Source organism: Narcine bancroftii, chromosome 4 (assembly GCF_036971445.1).
Source record: "Narcine bancroftii isolate sNarBan1 chromosome 4, sNarBan1.hap1, whole genome shotgun sequence".
Lineage (NCBI taxonomy): Eukaryota > Metazoa > Chordata > Chondrichthyes > Torpediniformes > Narcinidae > Narcine > Narcine bancroftii.
In genome coordinates, this window is record NC_091472.1 from 14,776,701 (window position 1) to 14,793,555 (window position 16,855).

General features: G+C 40.3%; 2 protein-coding genes across 7 annotated transcripts in view; one reads left to right on the plus strand and one right to left on the minus strand.

The window, feature by feature from the left end:
- Positions 1-16,855, minus strand: part of phf10 (PHD finger protein 10) — a 95,955-nt gene that overhangs the window by 24,816 nt on the left and 54,284 nt on the right. For all 5 annotated transcript variants that reach the window (XR_011355548.1, XR_011355549.1, XM_069930803.1 and 2 more), the window contains exons 2-6: positions 15,412-15,521; positions 11,888-12,018; positions 8,523-8,606; positions 1,506-1,639; positions 12-161 (exon numbers count right to left, since the gene is read on the minus strand). Coding sequence is in view for 3 of the 5 variants with exons in the window: in XM_069930803.1 (XP_069786904.1) it covers positions 12-161; positions 1,506-1,639; positions 8,523-8,606; positions 11,888-12,018; positions 15,412-15,521 (609 nt within the window). In the remaining 2 variants the exon portion in view is untranslated. The remainder of the gene's footprint in view (positions 1-11; positions 162-1,505; positions 1,640-8,522; positions 8,607-11,887; positions 12,019-15,411; positions 15,522-16,855) is intronic.
- The window catches only part of LOC138760342 (endoplasmic reticulum membrane-associated RNA degradation protein-like), a 157,987-nt gene that overhangs the window by 19,873 nt on the left and 121,259 nt on the right, over positions 1-16,855 (plus strand). The window lies entirely within an intron of this gene.

Consider the following 16,855-nt stretch of genomic DNA (forward strand, 5'->3'; position numbering starts at 1 on the left):
TCAGTCCTTACCTGTGTTTGCAAGTCAAAGTATGCTCGCCTCTCCTCCATTCGTTCCCTGTTGAAATTGCTGTTGAACTCTGCAGCTTTCTTTGCAGCTTTCTTGATATACTCTGGAACTTTACTGGGCTCAACCTTCTGTGTGTTTTGTAACTGCAATTGCTGCAGAAGGAAATACAGGATTCTGAATTTGCCTTCAGTTCCATACTCAATTTACTGGCTCATTTGACACCATGTCTCCAGAACATTCACCTTGAAAGCTACGGATCAAATGCAAGTGAATGAAACGAACGTAGGTAAGGACCATGGTTGGCACAGACAAGGTGAGTTGAAGGACTCACATTTGCACTGTATGACTCCATAGCACAACAGTCCTATGCTTGCCAACAGAATCTTCAAGATTCCTTTATTGTCATGTAATAAAACAGGTGCAATATTACATGAAATTTGCTTTAGTCTGCCATAAGGCAGGCAGATTCACCATCAGAAATTGTCAGGCACCTCTTAGTCAGAGGAAGAGAAGCAAGAGTTCCCCCCACCCCTCTCCCAGAGTTACCCACTGCCTTGCTGGTAAACCCGCCACTACTTTTCAATGCAAGCTCATGAATATTGAGGAATTGTGTTGAAGCTCAGGAATCTGCCCATGGGCCATGCTCAACCCTTACATGACTAGATTTTGACATCTATTTTAGACAAATGTAATAAAGTGCATTTTTTTTCTTGTTATTTTGTTCAAAGGGATCCAGACTGTACTGACAACTTTGGCATTAACTGTCTCGAAGGGCAGCAATGAACGAGATGAAATTTTATTATAATCTAGTAGCTTCATGATAACCATGAATCCAACTATAAAATCTTAATTACTTGAATTTAATTTCCCCAACTACCAAAGAAGGAATCAAACTAATATTTGATTAATGGTCAAGAACTCAAGCTGCTGGCAAGTAACTTAATAATTTTACTACCAGACTAGTTTAAAAAAAAAAATTGTGTTTTAAATTTAGAAGTGTTTTTAGCCAAATACATATTTTTTTAATGTTCCATTCCTTAACCCCCCCCACCTTTTTCAATAGCTTTCCAATGCTCCTTAATGTCAGGTCAGCAGGCAAACTGGGGCATTATTTTGCCATGCAGGAAGTGTTTTCTCAGCAGTTTGTCAGACAGGGCTCATTCTCACCACCCATATGAACTGATTACATTGTGCGAGGCCCTGATTTAGTCAGAGCCTCACCAACTGGGTCTGGGTTCTCTCATCCAACACGTCCTCTTCACAGATACACAGATGATAAGTGCAGGCCATTTCTTAATCTTGGCAGCAAGTCTGAGTGGTGACCCACCCTCTGGAAAAGTCAGGCCCGTAACTTCACACATTCATGAGGCAAGGAAAAGGTCACAATCTTTATGTTACTGTTACAGACAGTAACAGTGAATTTAAAAAAAACAATAAGCGTTAAATATTAAGCACAGTTATGTCTATTAAATTGTTGGTCAGTTCCTGGTACTGACCGAATATTCCTTGTATCGGTCCGTGATCTGCTGCCGCTCTCTTTCCTGCAGAACCACTGCATATTCAGCATATTTGGTTGGATATTCCTTGATCATCAGATCAATAACTTCATCACTTCTCAGAGCAGTTAAGCCTAAAACAAAGGATTTTGACCATTTCAAATATCTATGTAAATGAACAGCATGTCAGTCTGCTAGGTCCAACACCATTTAAAAATTTGAACATTTATGCCTTTAATTCTTCTCACAATTCTTGATATATTCCCAAACACTTGGATCTCCGATTATCCCCAAAGCAAGTTCCCATTGTGACAGATTATGTTGTGTTTGTATTGTAATTAGATAAGTTTTTGGGAGATAAATTGGGGCAGGTTTTTTTTAGTGTAGGCCACATACAAACACTTTAAAACAGATTTATTTAAAATACTGGAGCTTTGCTCATGCTAGACTTATCTGTGCCTAGAGCCTTTGCAAAAGCTTTGGAGAGTGCCCAAGAGATTTCACTAATGGATTGTTGTTCACAAAAAGGAACTTGTCGGAGCTGCAGACTGTCTGGAGTGGAACTTGCTGTTCTAGGAGGGTCATGTGGTTTTGTAAGAAGAGAGAGTAAATCAGGCTTTGACAGAGACAGAGATCAGTTCAGCAGTTTTACAGTCAGCAGCAGCTGGGACTGGAACAGGACAAGCTGGAAAGCTTGTGGAAAACCCCATTCGGAAGACAGGTTGTGAGTGCTGAGTTCAGCCTGGTCAAAGCCCTTGTGGTTCATGCAAGAAGAGAGGACTGGCTGTCTAATGTTTCACTTGAAATAAGTGAAACACAAAGGAACTCTGTGGTGATCTGAAAGAAAGAGGTTATCATCTGGAGAACCATGAGGGGGAAAGTTTCTTTGGCAAGACACTGAAGTGGCTGATGAAAAATGAAATCAGTTGTGGGTGTCCAGCGAACAACAAATCTCTCTCTGAAGTCCGACAAGAACCTTCCTGAGCAGTAACCATTTAACTTTCAACCACCAAAGCCTGGTGAACTTTATATATGTTACATTCTGTGCACAGTCTAAGAATTGCCAGCAACCAGTGAACTTGGAAGAATGAGAAGTGAGATTGGACTGTGAAATCAAATAACTTTTCTAAACTTACACATACATTACATACACGCGCGCTTCGAATTAGAAGGGGGTTAAGTTAGGTTAGTTAAGTTAATAGTGATAAGTTAAAGTGTGATTTTGTTTTCATGTTTAAAGATAATTAACAGCAACTTTTGTTTAAGTAACCATTTGTCGATGAATATCTATTGCTGCTGGGTTTTGGAGTCCTCTGGGCTCATAACACCATATCTTCAAGAACAGCTTTATCCCCCATTTGAAATCTGGATAAACAATAGCACGTCCATAAGAATGCCAATTACTTTAATCAAAAGGAATTTATTCTATCCATATCTCTCTCTCTCTCGTGTTCATAGATATTATGATTAAAGTATTAATCCAATTTACTAGAGACTGCAATGATCAATGAATGATGGTCTCAATGTCTCTGAACAGCAGCTTGTGTTGTGACAGCAAATTGTATTGTACAGCCCAGCACATTCCTGACTTCTGAAACCACAGGACACCGAGAAACAGCCGAAAAGGCATTTGACAGAAACATCGAAGCGCAGGGCACAGGTCTGGCCAATCGTTTGCAGAATAGACATGGCAATGAGGCTTGGACTATGATTTAACCTGCAGGATCACTAAATGTTAGTGATACCATCAGAGATTGCACACATGGTAAGAGCATGCATTCTAAAGCTTTATATATATCATCCATTTTCTAGTCACAAGAGCCCCTCATTCATAAAGGTATCCCATTATTCACTAATAATTGAATGACCAGATTCTACAATTTAAATATCATTTGAAATAAGAATGTATTATTTTTGCAAATGGTATTCCTAAATAATTTCCTGTTGTAAATTTAACTAAACATAGGGACAGCCAAAGGCTATTCATCAAGACTGATTCGCCCTGACTGAGCTGTACTTCATGTGCCATTTCCTTTGCTCGCTGACCAAATGAAGGTCTTAAAACTTCAGACATTCATTTTTAAGAATGATCCAATTATCATAGCTTTCTTAGAGGAAAGAGCTCTGGATTTCCACTATCCTTTATATGATGAACAGACTATTTTAATTTAGAGATGTGACAGAGTATATAGATATGTTTTTGGGAGATAAATTGGAGAAGGTTTGTTAGATTAGGTCACATACAAACACTTAAAACAGATCTTATTTCAAATACTGGAGCTCTGCCCAATGTTGGACACATCAGGGCCTCAGAGCTTTTGCAAGACCTTTGAAGAGTGCTCAAGAGACTTCACGAATAGAAACAACAGGAGACACACAGCAGCTGGAGGCCCAGCAAGGATACAGAAGCAGCTCACCAGAGAAGGATGAAGATACAAAGATACAGAGAAGAGAAGAAGACGACACAGACATAGATACAGACAAAGAAGAAGAGGAGGAAGCAGACCAAGAATTTCAAAGGAAAGAAGGTAAAATAGGACAAAGTTTAGATGAAGCCTTTTTCGAAGAACAAATTAGGTCATTAAAAGAATGGTTATCATTAGAATTTAGTTCAATCAAAAGAAAAATGAAAAGAGCTGAAGAGCTCCATTTGACGGAGGCTTCCACCATCAGATTTCTGAACAGAGCGGTGGAGAGGATGAGCAAATGTAGGTTCTTGGGAGTTACCATCTCGGAAGATCTTTCCTGGAACCAACACACCAATGGCATCATGAAGAAAGCCTCTACTTCCTCAGGAGTTTGTGGAGGAGCTAGTGGATTTGTTCAAGTGAACCGGTACGGACTTGAAGGGCCGACATGGCCTGTTTCTGTGCTGTAAACAGGTTATATGGTTGTTTACAAAAGGCAACAGATGAAAGAGCATATCAGAGCTGCTTCTGTCTGGAAGAGAACTTGCTGTTCTAAGAGGGCCAGATGGTTTTGCAAGCGCAGAGAGAGAGAGACACACACAGATCACTTGTACAGTGTCACTGCCCGCAAAAGCAGCTGGGACTGCAACAGGACAAGCTGGCCAGCTTATGGAAAGCCCATTTGTAAGACAGCCTGGTCAAAGTCCTTGTGGTTCATGCAAGAGGAGAGGACTGGCTGTCTAATGTTTCCCTTGGAATAAGAGAAACAAAAAGAAACTCTGTAGGGACCTGAAAGAAAGAGGTTTTCATCTGGAGAACCCAAAATGGGCAAGTTTCGTCAGCAAGCCACTGGAGTGGCTGATGGAAGTACATCAGTTGTGGATGCCCTGGAACAACAAATCTCTCTCTGAAAACTGAAAATAACTTTCCTGAGCCGTAACCATTTACCTTTCAAGCACCAAAGCCTGATGAATTTTATCACTGTTAAATTCTGTGCACAGTATAAGAATTGCCTGCAACCAGTAAACTTGGAGGAATGAGAAGTGAGAATGGACTGCGAAATTTTCTGCAGACAGAAGTCATTGACATATCCACACCTGCCTCCTGAAGTATGTTTCTGATCCGTCGGGCATATGATGAGAATTCTTCTGTCATCTGCAGTGGAGGTCTTCCTTGGAATACCAGTCCCTTTGTGATTACTGAGCTCATCAGTACGCTCTTTTTTCTTAATGATAGTCCAAACTGTTGATTTTGGGTCATCCTAAGCTTTGGGTGATATTTTTTACTGTTTGGCTCTTGTTTTTCAGCCTCATAGTGGCTTCTTTGACTTTAATTGGTACAACTTTGATCCTCAGGTTGAAAAGTGGCAACAACAGACTCCAAAGGTGATCAAAAGCTGAGAAGCAAGCTCAGCTCTCTTATACCCGCACCATGAAGCAATTAAACATACCTGAGTTTTCACAAATACCTGTGAAGATAAATGTCCCAAACATTATGGTGCCCTGAAATGAATGGACTTTGTTTACAAAGTGCTGTAATTTATACATGTACACAAATAACCTTGAATAGTCTGAAATGTGCACATTAATTACATGTGAATTGTTCGATTACAAATTTAAAACTGTGGAGCACAGGGGCTAATAAAAGGAAAAAAAAAGTCTCTTCGTCCCAAATATTTTGAAGGGTACTGTATGTATTTGTGTGAAAACAGCTTTAAAACAAAAAAAAAACTACCTCTCCTTTTATCCACTTTGGTAATACAAACCGGAGGGCAGATTACCATTTGAATGGCAATAGATTAAGAGACGGGGAAGTGTAGAGAGACCTAGGGGTACTTGTACATCAGTCTCTGAAGGCGAGCATGCAGGTACAGCAGGCGGTTAAAAAAGGCAAATGCTATGTTGGCCTTCATATCAAGAGGGTTTGAGTCTAGGAACAAGGATACCTTACTGCAGCTATACAGGGCCTTGGTGAGACCCCACCTGAAGTATTGTGTGCAGTTTTGGTCACCTTATCTAAGGAAGGATGTTCTTGCAATGGAGGGAGTGCAGAGGCGATTCACCAGGCTGATACCTGGAATGGCAGGAATGACTTATGAGGAAAGATTGCGCAAATTGGGATTGTACTCGCTGGAATTTAGAAGATTGAGAGGGGATCTCATAGAGACATATAAAATTCTGGCAGGACTGGACAGAATGGATGTAGATGGGATGTTTCCAAGGATGGGAAAATCCAGAACCCGGGGCCATGGTTTGAGGATAATAGGCAAACCATTTAGGACCGAGATGAGGAGGAATTTCTTGACCCAGAGGGTGGTGAATCTGTGGAATTCATTGCTACAGAGGGCAGTAGAGGCAGGTTCATTAAATATATTTAAGAGGGAATTAGATCTATTTCTTCAGTATAAGGGTATTAAAGGTTACGGAGAGAAGGCGGGGACGGGGTACTGAACTTTAAGATCAGCCATGATCTCGTTGAATAGTGGAGCAGGCTCGAAGGGCCGAATGACCTACTCCTGCTCCTATCTTCTATGTTTCTATGTTAACTGTTGTGCCATGTGACGAACTTAAAAAGGGCCAACTTACTTAAGGACCAACTTAAAAGTAAATAAAAACTCAATTGCTCGATTTATGTTGCATTGTCACATTTTTATTTTTGACATTCCTCCATTTATGGACAGATTCTAGTGTGCATTTCTTGATAAAAAGTTTCTCTCGTTGTCTGATAACAAAAAAAATAGATCTACGTACATTACCCATATCTTGGCATTGGTCTTAAAATGTACATAAAATTATGAGAACATTTATAATGCAGAGGTCATTCAGCCTGGTCAGTGCGATTCAATTCAACTTATTCTATCTCAACACATTTAATTTTTCACTGATCTACTTATCTTGTTTCCTTTTGTAAAAAGCCAAGCTATTTATCAACTGTTCTCTGTGGTAGCAAATTCCACAATGTCAGCACTCCCCAAGTAAAAGTTTTTTTTTTTCTTACCTCCCTTCTGAATTTATTAACAACTATCTTATTTATGGCCACTATTTTCAGATTCTTCCACAAGTGAAAGCAGTCTCTTCACATTTCTGTTTTCCGACCCATGTATGGCCTGTGAGATTTCTGTTGAGGTTAAGAACTCGTTCTCAAACGTTGGTTGATTCCTTTTTACCACATTCATTGGGGAAAAGAAGACAAACTGGAGAAGGCTTCACTGTCTGCCCCAAGCATTCACCATAAAGGAAAAATAGTTGATATCATGTAATAAATCACTGAAAAGATCTGCCATCTGACTATGTTGTCTTGTCTGACTAACACAAATTATAATATATTATTAAATAAAAGCAATCAAAATGTCTGGTAGGGTTGGATAGATTTTTACATAGTAGGGGAATTAAAGGATATGGAGAAAAGGCAGATAGGTGGAGATGAGCCTATCATCAGATCAGCCATGAGCTCATTGAATGGCAGAGGAGACTCGATGGGCTGGATGACCAACTGCTCCTATGGTAAATATTACAGCTAGTTTGAATAAAGTGTGAGGATATGTCCTGAAATCGAACTGTGATGAGAGACAGGACTCGTCATTTCACACTGACGTGACAAGCAAATTCTTAAGGTCTTCCCATTTTAATTCAACTCTCGATAAACGGTCTCAACCCAAAGCACTAACTGACCATTTCTGCCCATGGGTGTTGCCTGACCTGCTGAGTTCTCCAGCAGCTCAAACTTCCACCATCAATGTTTCTCCTACGCCACTGTAGTTTATCTTTGGTGCAAACTGATCATCTACCCCGATAATGGAAATGTCAGGCTCTGTAATCCAATCATTTGCAGGGAAACTGAAAATCAACTGCTCTTCTGCTAATGCAGCCCTATCAAAGTCCACTGCAAGCAAAACCAAGCAGGGTTTAAAAAAAAATCATACAAGTTTTCCAATAGAGAAATCAGGCGAAATGGAAATGAGCTTTATTTTCCATAAAGAGTTAAGGCATTGATCACAATGGTCTACGTTGGTTAAAATTCCAACAGAGGTCCTTTTTTTTCTCCAGCAGCTCAGATGTTTTTAAACTATTTTCCACATATTCTGCCAACTGTGGGCTACTGCTGAGGTACTTGAACTTCTAGCATGGAATTTCTAAATAATGAAAAATATTTTTGTTGATGATAAAGTGTTATCATAATTGCCTGATGTGGCTCAAAGGTTTGGCCCAGAATCAGAACAGTGTTTGTTCAAGTCTTTCCCCAGCACCAAAATAAAATCTAGGCCAACATTTTCATGCAGTATCTGCTGGAACTATCTTTCAAATGAGTTATTAATCCAAAGCTATCGAGTGATCATAAAATATCCCACAGCACTATTTCAAAGAATAAGAACACTCCGGTGTTTTGGTCAATACATATTCTTAAATCAACATTAATGAAAGCAAATTCCCCCCCCCCCAACATGACTGGAGTTTGGAAGTGGTCAAACAAGCTGCACAAATTCAAAGAGTAATGAAGGATGCACCACACATGCTGGCCTTGCCACTGGCATTCAAATCCAAGAAATAAACGGTGTGATTGTTTTTGATAACATGCAATTGGAATTCCATCCACACAAACTGAAACTTACCCAAGGTGCACTGCGTTTCTGTGATAACATTCATCTCTCTTAGATAAAGCTTCTCTTTATGCGATAAATCACGCCGTTCCAGGTCTGTCAAAGGACATGGGCCACTTATTTTAGGAAGTCACGTTTCATCAATATTTAAAAGTTACTGTGATTGTTGAGCAAATAAATCTTCTAACAAATGCATATACCCTAAACAGATTAAGCCAAGATCAGGGCAAAACCATAACTAAACAATAATCAGGGCCTTGTACCCTTTGACAAGGCAGTAATCACATTTATGTTTGGCAGAGGCATTTTCATTGCATATAGATCAGAGAATATTTCAAACTATTAGCAATAGATAATCAACAACTCCACACTGGTTGACAGATCAAGAGTGGGTTGTTTTTGATCCAAACCTGCAGTATTCTGTTTGAGATTTCTCATTTCTGAAAGACCACAAAGTTTTAATATTAGGGCTCCATGCCCAACAGGGGTTTGGGGCTATAAATGTCATCAATCCATTGAGTCTTGGCTAAATTAAAACATTTGAGCCTATTGAACTTTAATTCAGGGATTGAAAATATCATAGACAATGTGCTGCTTATCAAGGAGGATGTATTTGAATCAATGCCAAGAAAGTCTTGAGAGAACCAAATATAATCAGGGGTGGCTTAGTTCAATGGTTAGTGCAATGCTGTTACACAGCACAAGCAATCAGGACTGAGGTTTGAATCCTGCACTGTCTGTAAGGAGTTTGTACGTTCTCCCCATGTTTACATGGGGCTCCGGTTTCCTCCCACATTTAAAACGTACCGGGGGTTGTAGGTTAATTGGGTACAATTGGGCGACACAGGCTTATGGGTGAAATGGCCTGTTACCGTGCTGTATGCCTATGTCTATCTACATGTCTGTGTCAAGTTCTGATAATACCATTGAGATATGCATGTTGTTTTAATATGGCATTGGATCAGGATAAAAGCAAAAACTACCAGCACCATTGATCCTGGCTACACAAATCCAATTAATGAACTATTTTAAATATAAAAGGTTACTTTTGAAGAGAAGCATAACTGCAATTCAGGAAACCTTGATCCTCTCCTTCAAAAAAAAATGTTGGGGAAAAAAAACAAGGAGACTGCAGATGCTGGAACACCATGTTAAACACCATCTGCTGGTGGAACTCAGCAGGTCGAATCAGAGGGAGAAAAAGAATGGTCAATATTTCTTGGTCGTTTGGCTTAAAAAGCCAACCATTCTTTTTCTCCCTCTGATTCGACCTGCTGAGTTCCTCCATGGTCTTGAGGTTATCAGGGCTGACCAAGCTGTCAAGCACGTCAAATGTCTCCAAAATTCAAAACCAAATTAAATCACGGTGGACTCTAAATTCTAATTAAAAAAAACACGAAAAATGTAAATAAAATATATACTTTAAGCCCTGCAATTGGTCCACTCCATTACAATTAACAGTGATGTACCTGCAGAAGGGAGGCAATCAGAAACACCATAACTTGCGAGTTCAAAACTTAAACTGGACAATACAAGATTTTGTTTCCTGAACACTGTCCGATTAGTGTCCGAGTATAGACATGACATGTAACCCTGAGATTCCTTTTTCCTGCGGGCACACCATTTTGCTTGTGCAAAAAATAAACTGTACACAGTGTAAACATGTAAACAAACCAATAACTATCACCAGATAATAAAAACAAACTGATTGTGCAATACTGTAGAGAGAACAAAAAGAAAATCAATAATGTGGACAAGTAAGACATGTTAAAGGAGTCCCTGACTGAGTTTATTGTTGAGGAGTCTGATGGCGGAGGATAGCAGCTGTTCCTGAACCTGGTGGTGTGAGTCTTGTGGCACCTACACCTCTTTCCTGATAGCAGAAGCGAGAACAGAGGGTGCATTGGGTGCTGTGGGTCTTTGATGATTGCTGCTGTTCTCCGAGGGCAGCGCTCCCTGTCAATGGGGAGGGCTTTGCCTGTGATGTCCTGAGCTGTGTCCACTACCTTTGGAGGGCTTTAAGCTCAGGGGTATTGGTGTTCCCATACCAGACCGTGATGCAGCCAGTCAGCACACTTCCCACCCTACCTCTGTTGAAATTTGCCAGGGTTTCTGATGCCATACCAAATCTCTGCAAACCCCTGAGGAACTAGAGGCATTGACGTGCCTTCTTCATAATGCAAATGGTATGTTGGGTCTAGGAAAAATCCTCCGAGAAAATTACCCCCAAAAACTTAAATTTGCTCACCCTCTTTTCTCTTTTGGATGTATTTTGTCTTTTGGGTGTACTTTATGGATTTTGGACAGCTGATCAAGAAATTCACCTTAAAACTTTCCTATCACGTACTTTTTAATTTAAGCTTTAACCTATTTTTGGATTTCCAGTCATATTTTAAGTCTACTAGTATATTACCCACAAAGCAACCTGTTTTGTTCACTTCAAGCATGCCTGGATATGCACTCACTGTAGGTGCTATACAAATGTTGTCTTAGACCTGGTTAGATGCAGACAGGCTATAAAAGCAGCTCACATGTACAGATGTTGTGCATTACATTGATAATAGATAGAGCACATGTTATTTAGGCAATAGCATAGTGAGTGTACTTAACAATAGCATTTATTGTCTTTAGGAAGATTCAATACAGCAGAAACGTCTAGTCAATGCCACAACAGATACAATACATTCTGTATCATGGTGCATGCCATCAGGTCAGAACTTCCAGTATGAAGTGAGCTCGCTGGTGACTATTGAATCAACTCCAAAGTTACCAAGAGCAATCCAACCAGAGTGCTGTCTTGAGGCCTCATGGAAAGGCAGGGATTTCCATGTTATCACCCTGGACCAGTGGTGAATTTAAGCTCAAGGCTCAAAAACACAGCATGACTGTACTCATTAAGAAAGTCTACGAGCTCTACTTCAGTTGTAAAATTGTGACCAATACAAACCCTGGCTCCTCACAGTTGTTGTGCAGCATGTACGGTTAACCTAAGAACTTGGTTCAGGATTATTATGTAATTAAACATGTTATATTCAATAAAAGTAAATTTCATGTTTCTCCAACTTCTGACGTGATACAGAAAATCTGAAATTTTCTTTGTGTTCAGCTTGGAAGTTATCTATCATTTTTTTTTCAGGAAGCAAACCTTTGGGGGAAAAAAAAATTGTTTTCCAGTGTTATCTGTGCTTGATCAGAAACCTAAAGCTGCTGTCAGTGAGAAAATGCCAACATTTCCTCTGTAAAATTGTGACCATTACAGATTTGGATTGAATGGTCTACTAATGGCATACATGAATATTCAGATTTTTATTCAGTTATTCATTGCATTTAAATTTAATTGCAGTCCAAAAGAATATTTGCAGTTCAGGAAAGCCTACCTGGATATTTACGCTTGAATGAAGTCACGCCCAAGTATTCACTAACTTGTTCCTGAAGCATGTAGTACTCCCCTGCATCATCACCTGGCCATTTATACTCCGTCAACATCTCTGCTGGAAAATAGGTTGAGCTGAGAAGAAACATTAATTTAAAAGTTCTGGTACAACTGAATTTTACAGTTTACACTGCAAATATCCCAATAAGTCCTGTGCATGGCATAAATATGCAAAATGATATGATTCTCGAACAATATTTCAGCAACAACAAATGCATTTACATAGCAACTTCAGAGTTGTAAGGGGTTACATGAGATCAATATTTGATACCAAGTCAAAAAGAAATGTCAGGGCAAACAGCCAAAAGTGAAAGATTTTAAAGAGCATCAAACATGAAAACAGAGGTAGTCAGAAAGGTGACTGTGACAGATTATGTTATATTTTACATTGTTTATGTTTTAAAGGAGACAAATTGTGGCAGATATTTTTTTAGTGTAGGTCACATACAGATACAAACACTTCAAAACAGACCTCATTTAAAATGCCAGAGCTCTGCTCAAGTCAGACAGTCCAGGCTCCGGGTGCCTTTGCACAAACTTTGAAGAATGCTTATAAGATTTAATTTTAATGTGCCATCTTTTCATACTTAAAACCAAGTCAGATTTCCATGTAATAGAACATTTTTTAGAAACAGCCAAAGCCAAACGTAAAAATACAATTTGATACATAGTCAATCTCAACCCTAAGGCAATTGACTTAATATCCCCAATAAAAATAACAATGGATCAAATGGTAAATTCATTTTTAATATCTGCTCTAAAAACAATTTGATTTGTAACCAAAAATTATTAACCTTAAAAAAAGTCCAAGTCGAATGAAAAAAAAGTACCTAATTCCTGACCACATCTGAAACACAAATCTGAAGAACTAAGTTCAATTTTTAAAAAAATTTCTGAGGAGTTAAATACAATTGATGTACAAAATGACATTGTACCAACCTATATCGCACATTTATGACCTTAGTCATACTGTCTTTACACAAGTTCCTCCAAACACTTTCATCTATCTTTCTATTCAAATCCAATTCCCATTTCACCTTCGATTTAGGCATTTTATTTTGTAATAACTTATACAGCTCAGAAATAAATTTACTCGAATCTTCCTTAGTAAGTAATAATTCTGAAGGAGATTGCCAAGATAATTTTAAACTATGACCTAATTTTTCCAACTAAATATTTTAAAGATGGCACATTTAAATCAAATCTTGTATTCCTTTAAAAAAGATAACGTATAATTTGAGAGATAAATACCTTTTTTTGTAAAAGGGTGGAGCCCATATTTAAATATTTTGGTATTAAAATTTGATCTCTCGGTCCGCTTCGGTGGATATCTCTGCTTCCACAGCTAAAAAGATGATCACGTTTGTTTTTATTGAAAGATTTTGTAGGTGAGTAGGGGAGGACAGCAGGTGTTAGTGGGGTAGTTGAGGGAGGTTTGGGGGGCGTTTGATAAACATGTGATGTTTGTATCAATGTTATTCGATTTCAAATTTTAAGTAAAATATATTTTTTAATGCCTATAAGGATTTCACGAGTAGGTGTTAATTGGACATGCTGTGGAGAAATGGATTATTGTTTTTGGAAAGCAACAGATGAATGGACTCAGATTGAGTTCAGTGCTGCAGTCTGTCTGTGCAGTTGCCTGTTCTAAGAGGGTCATGTGGTTTTCTCTGAGAGCGAGAGAGCGAGAGAGCGAGAGAGCGAGAGAGCGAGAGAGCGAGAGAGCGAGAGAGCGAGAGAGCGAGAGAGCGAGAGAGCGAGAGAGCGAGAGAGCGAGAGAGCGAGAGAGCGAGAGAGCGAGAGAGCGAGAGAGCGAGAGAGCGAGAGAGCGAGAGAGCGAGAGAAATTCAGTTCTACAGTAGCAGGGACTGGAATAGGACAAGCTGGCAAGCTTGTGGAAAAACACCATTTTGAAGACTGGTTGCGAGTTCTCAGTTCAGCCTCCTCTTGTGGTCCATACAAAAGGAGATGGCTGGCTGTGTCATGTTTCACTTGAAATAAGGGAAAAAGAAAAGGAACTCTGTGGTGACTTGAAAGAAAGAGGAGATCAACTGGAAAACCCTGGTGGGGCAAGTTTCTTCGGCAAGACACTGAAGTGGCCGATCAGAAAGGAATCAGTTGTGGTTGCCCAACAAGCAACAAACCTCTTTCTGAAAACTGACAAGAACCTTCCTGAGCGGTAACAAAGCACCAAAGCCTGGTGAAGATTCATAAAGGTTAAATTCTGTGCACAGTATAAAAACTGCCTGCAACCAGTGAACTTGGAGGAGTGAGAAGTGAGATTGGACTGTGAATCAAATAACTTTTCTGAATTTATATACACATTACAGACACGTGCACTTAGAATTAGATTAGAAGGGGGTTGAGTTAGGTTATTAATAAGTTAAAGCTTGATCCTGTTTTCATGTTTAAAGATAATTAAAAGAACTTTTGTTTAAGTAACTATTTGTCTTGGTGAATTTCTATTGCTGCTGGGTTTTGGGGTCCTCTGGGCTCATAACAGGACTCATTTCAACACTTAGTATTTGGCTTGTGAAAATGTAAATGCTACCAGTAAACTGATTAAAATTAGAGATGGTGCAAAGGTATAAAGGTGCAGCTGGTTATGGACCTGGAAGGAATGGAGACACAGTCTTTCAATTCTCCTCCACAGGGTCTACTGCCTGGCCATCCCCCCGTTCAGACTTAAACTGCCTGTAGAATGGGGCTGATGGCAATTTGCACATCAAAGCTCTACTGAGGTCGACATCCAAGATAGAGGCATCCATATTTGACAGCCCATATTTCCAGGGTTTCCAAGGAATCAGAAGACCAGCAGAGGATACCAGAATGGATGAACACTGTCGCCCTCCCCTGGAGAAGCCTGGGAGAGGACCAATGGTTTGGAAACCACAGCAGAGGATCGGCATGGGGCTTGATGGCTGAAGGACTCACACCAGGCCGTAGGCTACTGGGCTGCTTCAGGAAACCATTGGGACCATGATTTGAGAGGGTGCTGATGATGAGCAGGGTTCGGGAGGGTCTCGGGCACTGATAGCTTCCCAATCAGGGGTTTGGAACCAGGGGCTGAGGGAAACTCGTATCCAAGCTTGGACTGGACCTTGCAGCTACAGAAGATACAGGGACGCGGGAGGCAGCAGAATCAGAGCAGGTGGTGGGACCCACAGACACTTGATGTCTCTGAAGGGATTATCTTTCGCTTTCTTTTCCTCATCTTGGTGGCAATGATGATAGCAGTGCTTCTCTGTGTGGCAAACAAAGGAAAGCTTTTATGTATTTTGTGCACATGGCACTCAATGGAATTTTGAAAAGGCCCGAACTCCTGTGTGCAGAAATGTTGGAATCCTGAAGGAAAATGCCTCTGAATTCAAAGGAAGTCCAGAGAGGTAATAAGAGATAAACTATTGGGCCATATCCAGAGAGGCAAGGAAAAGATGTGGGAATTTTACTTTCTGAATAATGTTGTACCTGAAGTCTTGAGTGGTGTCGCTGCTCTTTGAGCTGTCTCCAGAACCCATGCGTCGGCGCTTGGCAGGCTGACTCGCTGCATCATCGTTTGAAGTATCTTCTGCATCATCCTGCAGCCCACCAGAAAGAATATAAATTGGTTGATTCATCTTCTTTATGTGCCCAACATTCATTATTGCAATTTATACATCAAGTTCAATTGGCTAAATTTTATTCTAATTTCTCATCAAAGTGCGATAGATGTAAGACTAAAGAAGGTACATTATTTTGTATGTTTTAGTCATGTTCCTTGCTTTCCAATTATTGGGAAAGTATTTTCCATACCTTGTCTCTAGTTCTTAATATTAATTTCGCTCCTAATCATTTTTTTCCCCTTGTTATGGGGTATATTATAAACAATATATTTTTAAAAGGGGTAGATTGTGGGGGGGGGGGGGGGGGTTTAGTGTAGGTCACTTCACAAACAGATACTTACACTTTAAAATGCAAGAGCTTTGCTGAAGCCAGACATTCAGGCTCCGTAACTTTGCAGAAGCCAGACGTTCAGGCTCCGTGATTTTGCAGAGACAATGGAATTGCCTTGGAAGGAACTTCAGAAGTAGGTGCGAATGGGAAAAATGTACAGGCAGAGGCTGTACAAGGATTAGGTTTGTTTTTTACAAGGAGAGTTAGGAAAGAAAACAGGATTCTTCTCTGAGAGAGAGAGAGAGGGAGGGAGGGAGGGAGGGAGGGAGGGAGGGAGGGAGGGAGGGAGGGAGGGAGGGAGGGAGGGAGGGAGGGAGGGAGGGAGGGAGGGAGGGAGGGAGGGAGGGAGGGAGGGAAAGAGAGAGAGAGTCAGAGCAGGTGGTGAAGATGAGTTGTGAGTTCTGAGTTCAGCCTGTTGAAAATTCTTGTAGTCCTCACAAGAAGAAATGGTTGACTAAATATTCTCCTGAAATAAGGGAAACAAGAGGAACTCTGTGGTGACCTGGAAGAAGAGGTTATCATTTGGAAAATTCACAAAGGGGCACGCTTCTTCACCAAGACACTGAAGTGACTGAGTGGTGGAAATCAGTTTGCGTGTAGATGAGCTTAGAGCATGGACAGATACTTGGGGTCATGATATTGTGGCAATTAGTGAGACCTGGCTACAGGAGGGGCAGGACTGGCAACTTAATATTCCAGGATACATTTGTTTTAGATGTGATAGATCAGGGGGTAAAAAAAAGGGGGAGGAGTTGCTCTGCTTGTTAAGGAGGACATTACTGCCGTGAGGTGGCAGGATGGTCTGGAGGGATCATCCAGTGAGGCTGTTTGGGTGGAATTGAGGGGTGGAGGAGGCATGAGGGTGCTAATTACAGACCACCAAATGGGCCAAGAAAATTAGAGGAACAAATTTGTAGGGAGATAACGAATATGTGTGAGAATCATAAGGTAGTGATCATGGGAGATTTTAACTTCCCTC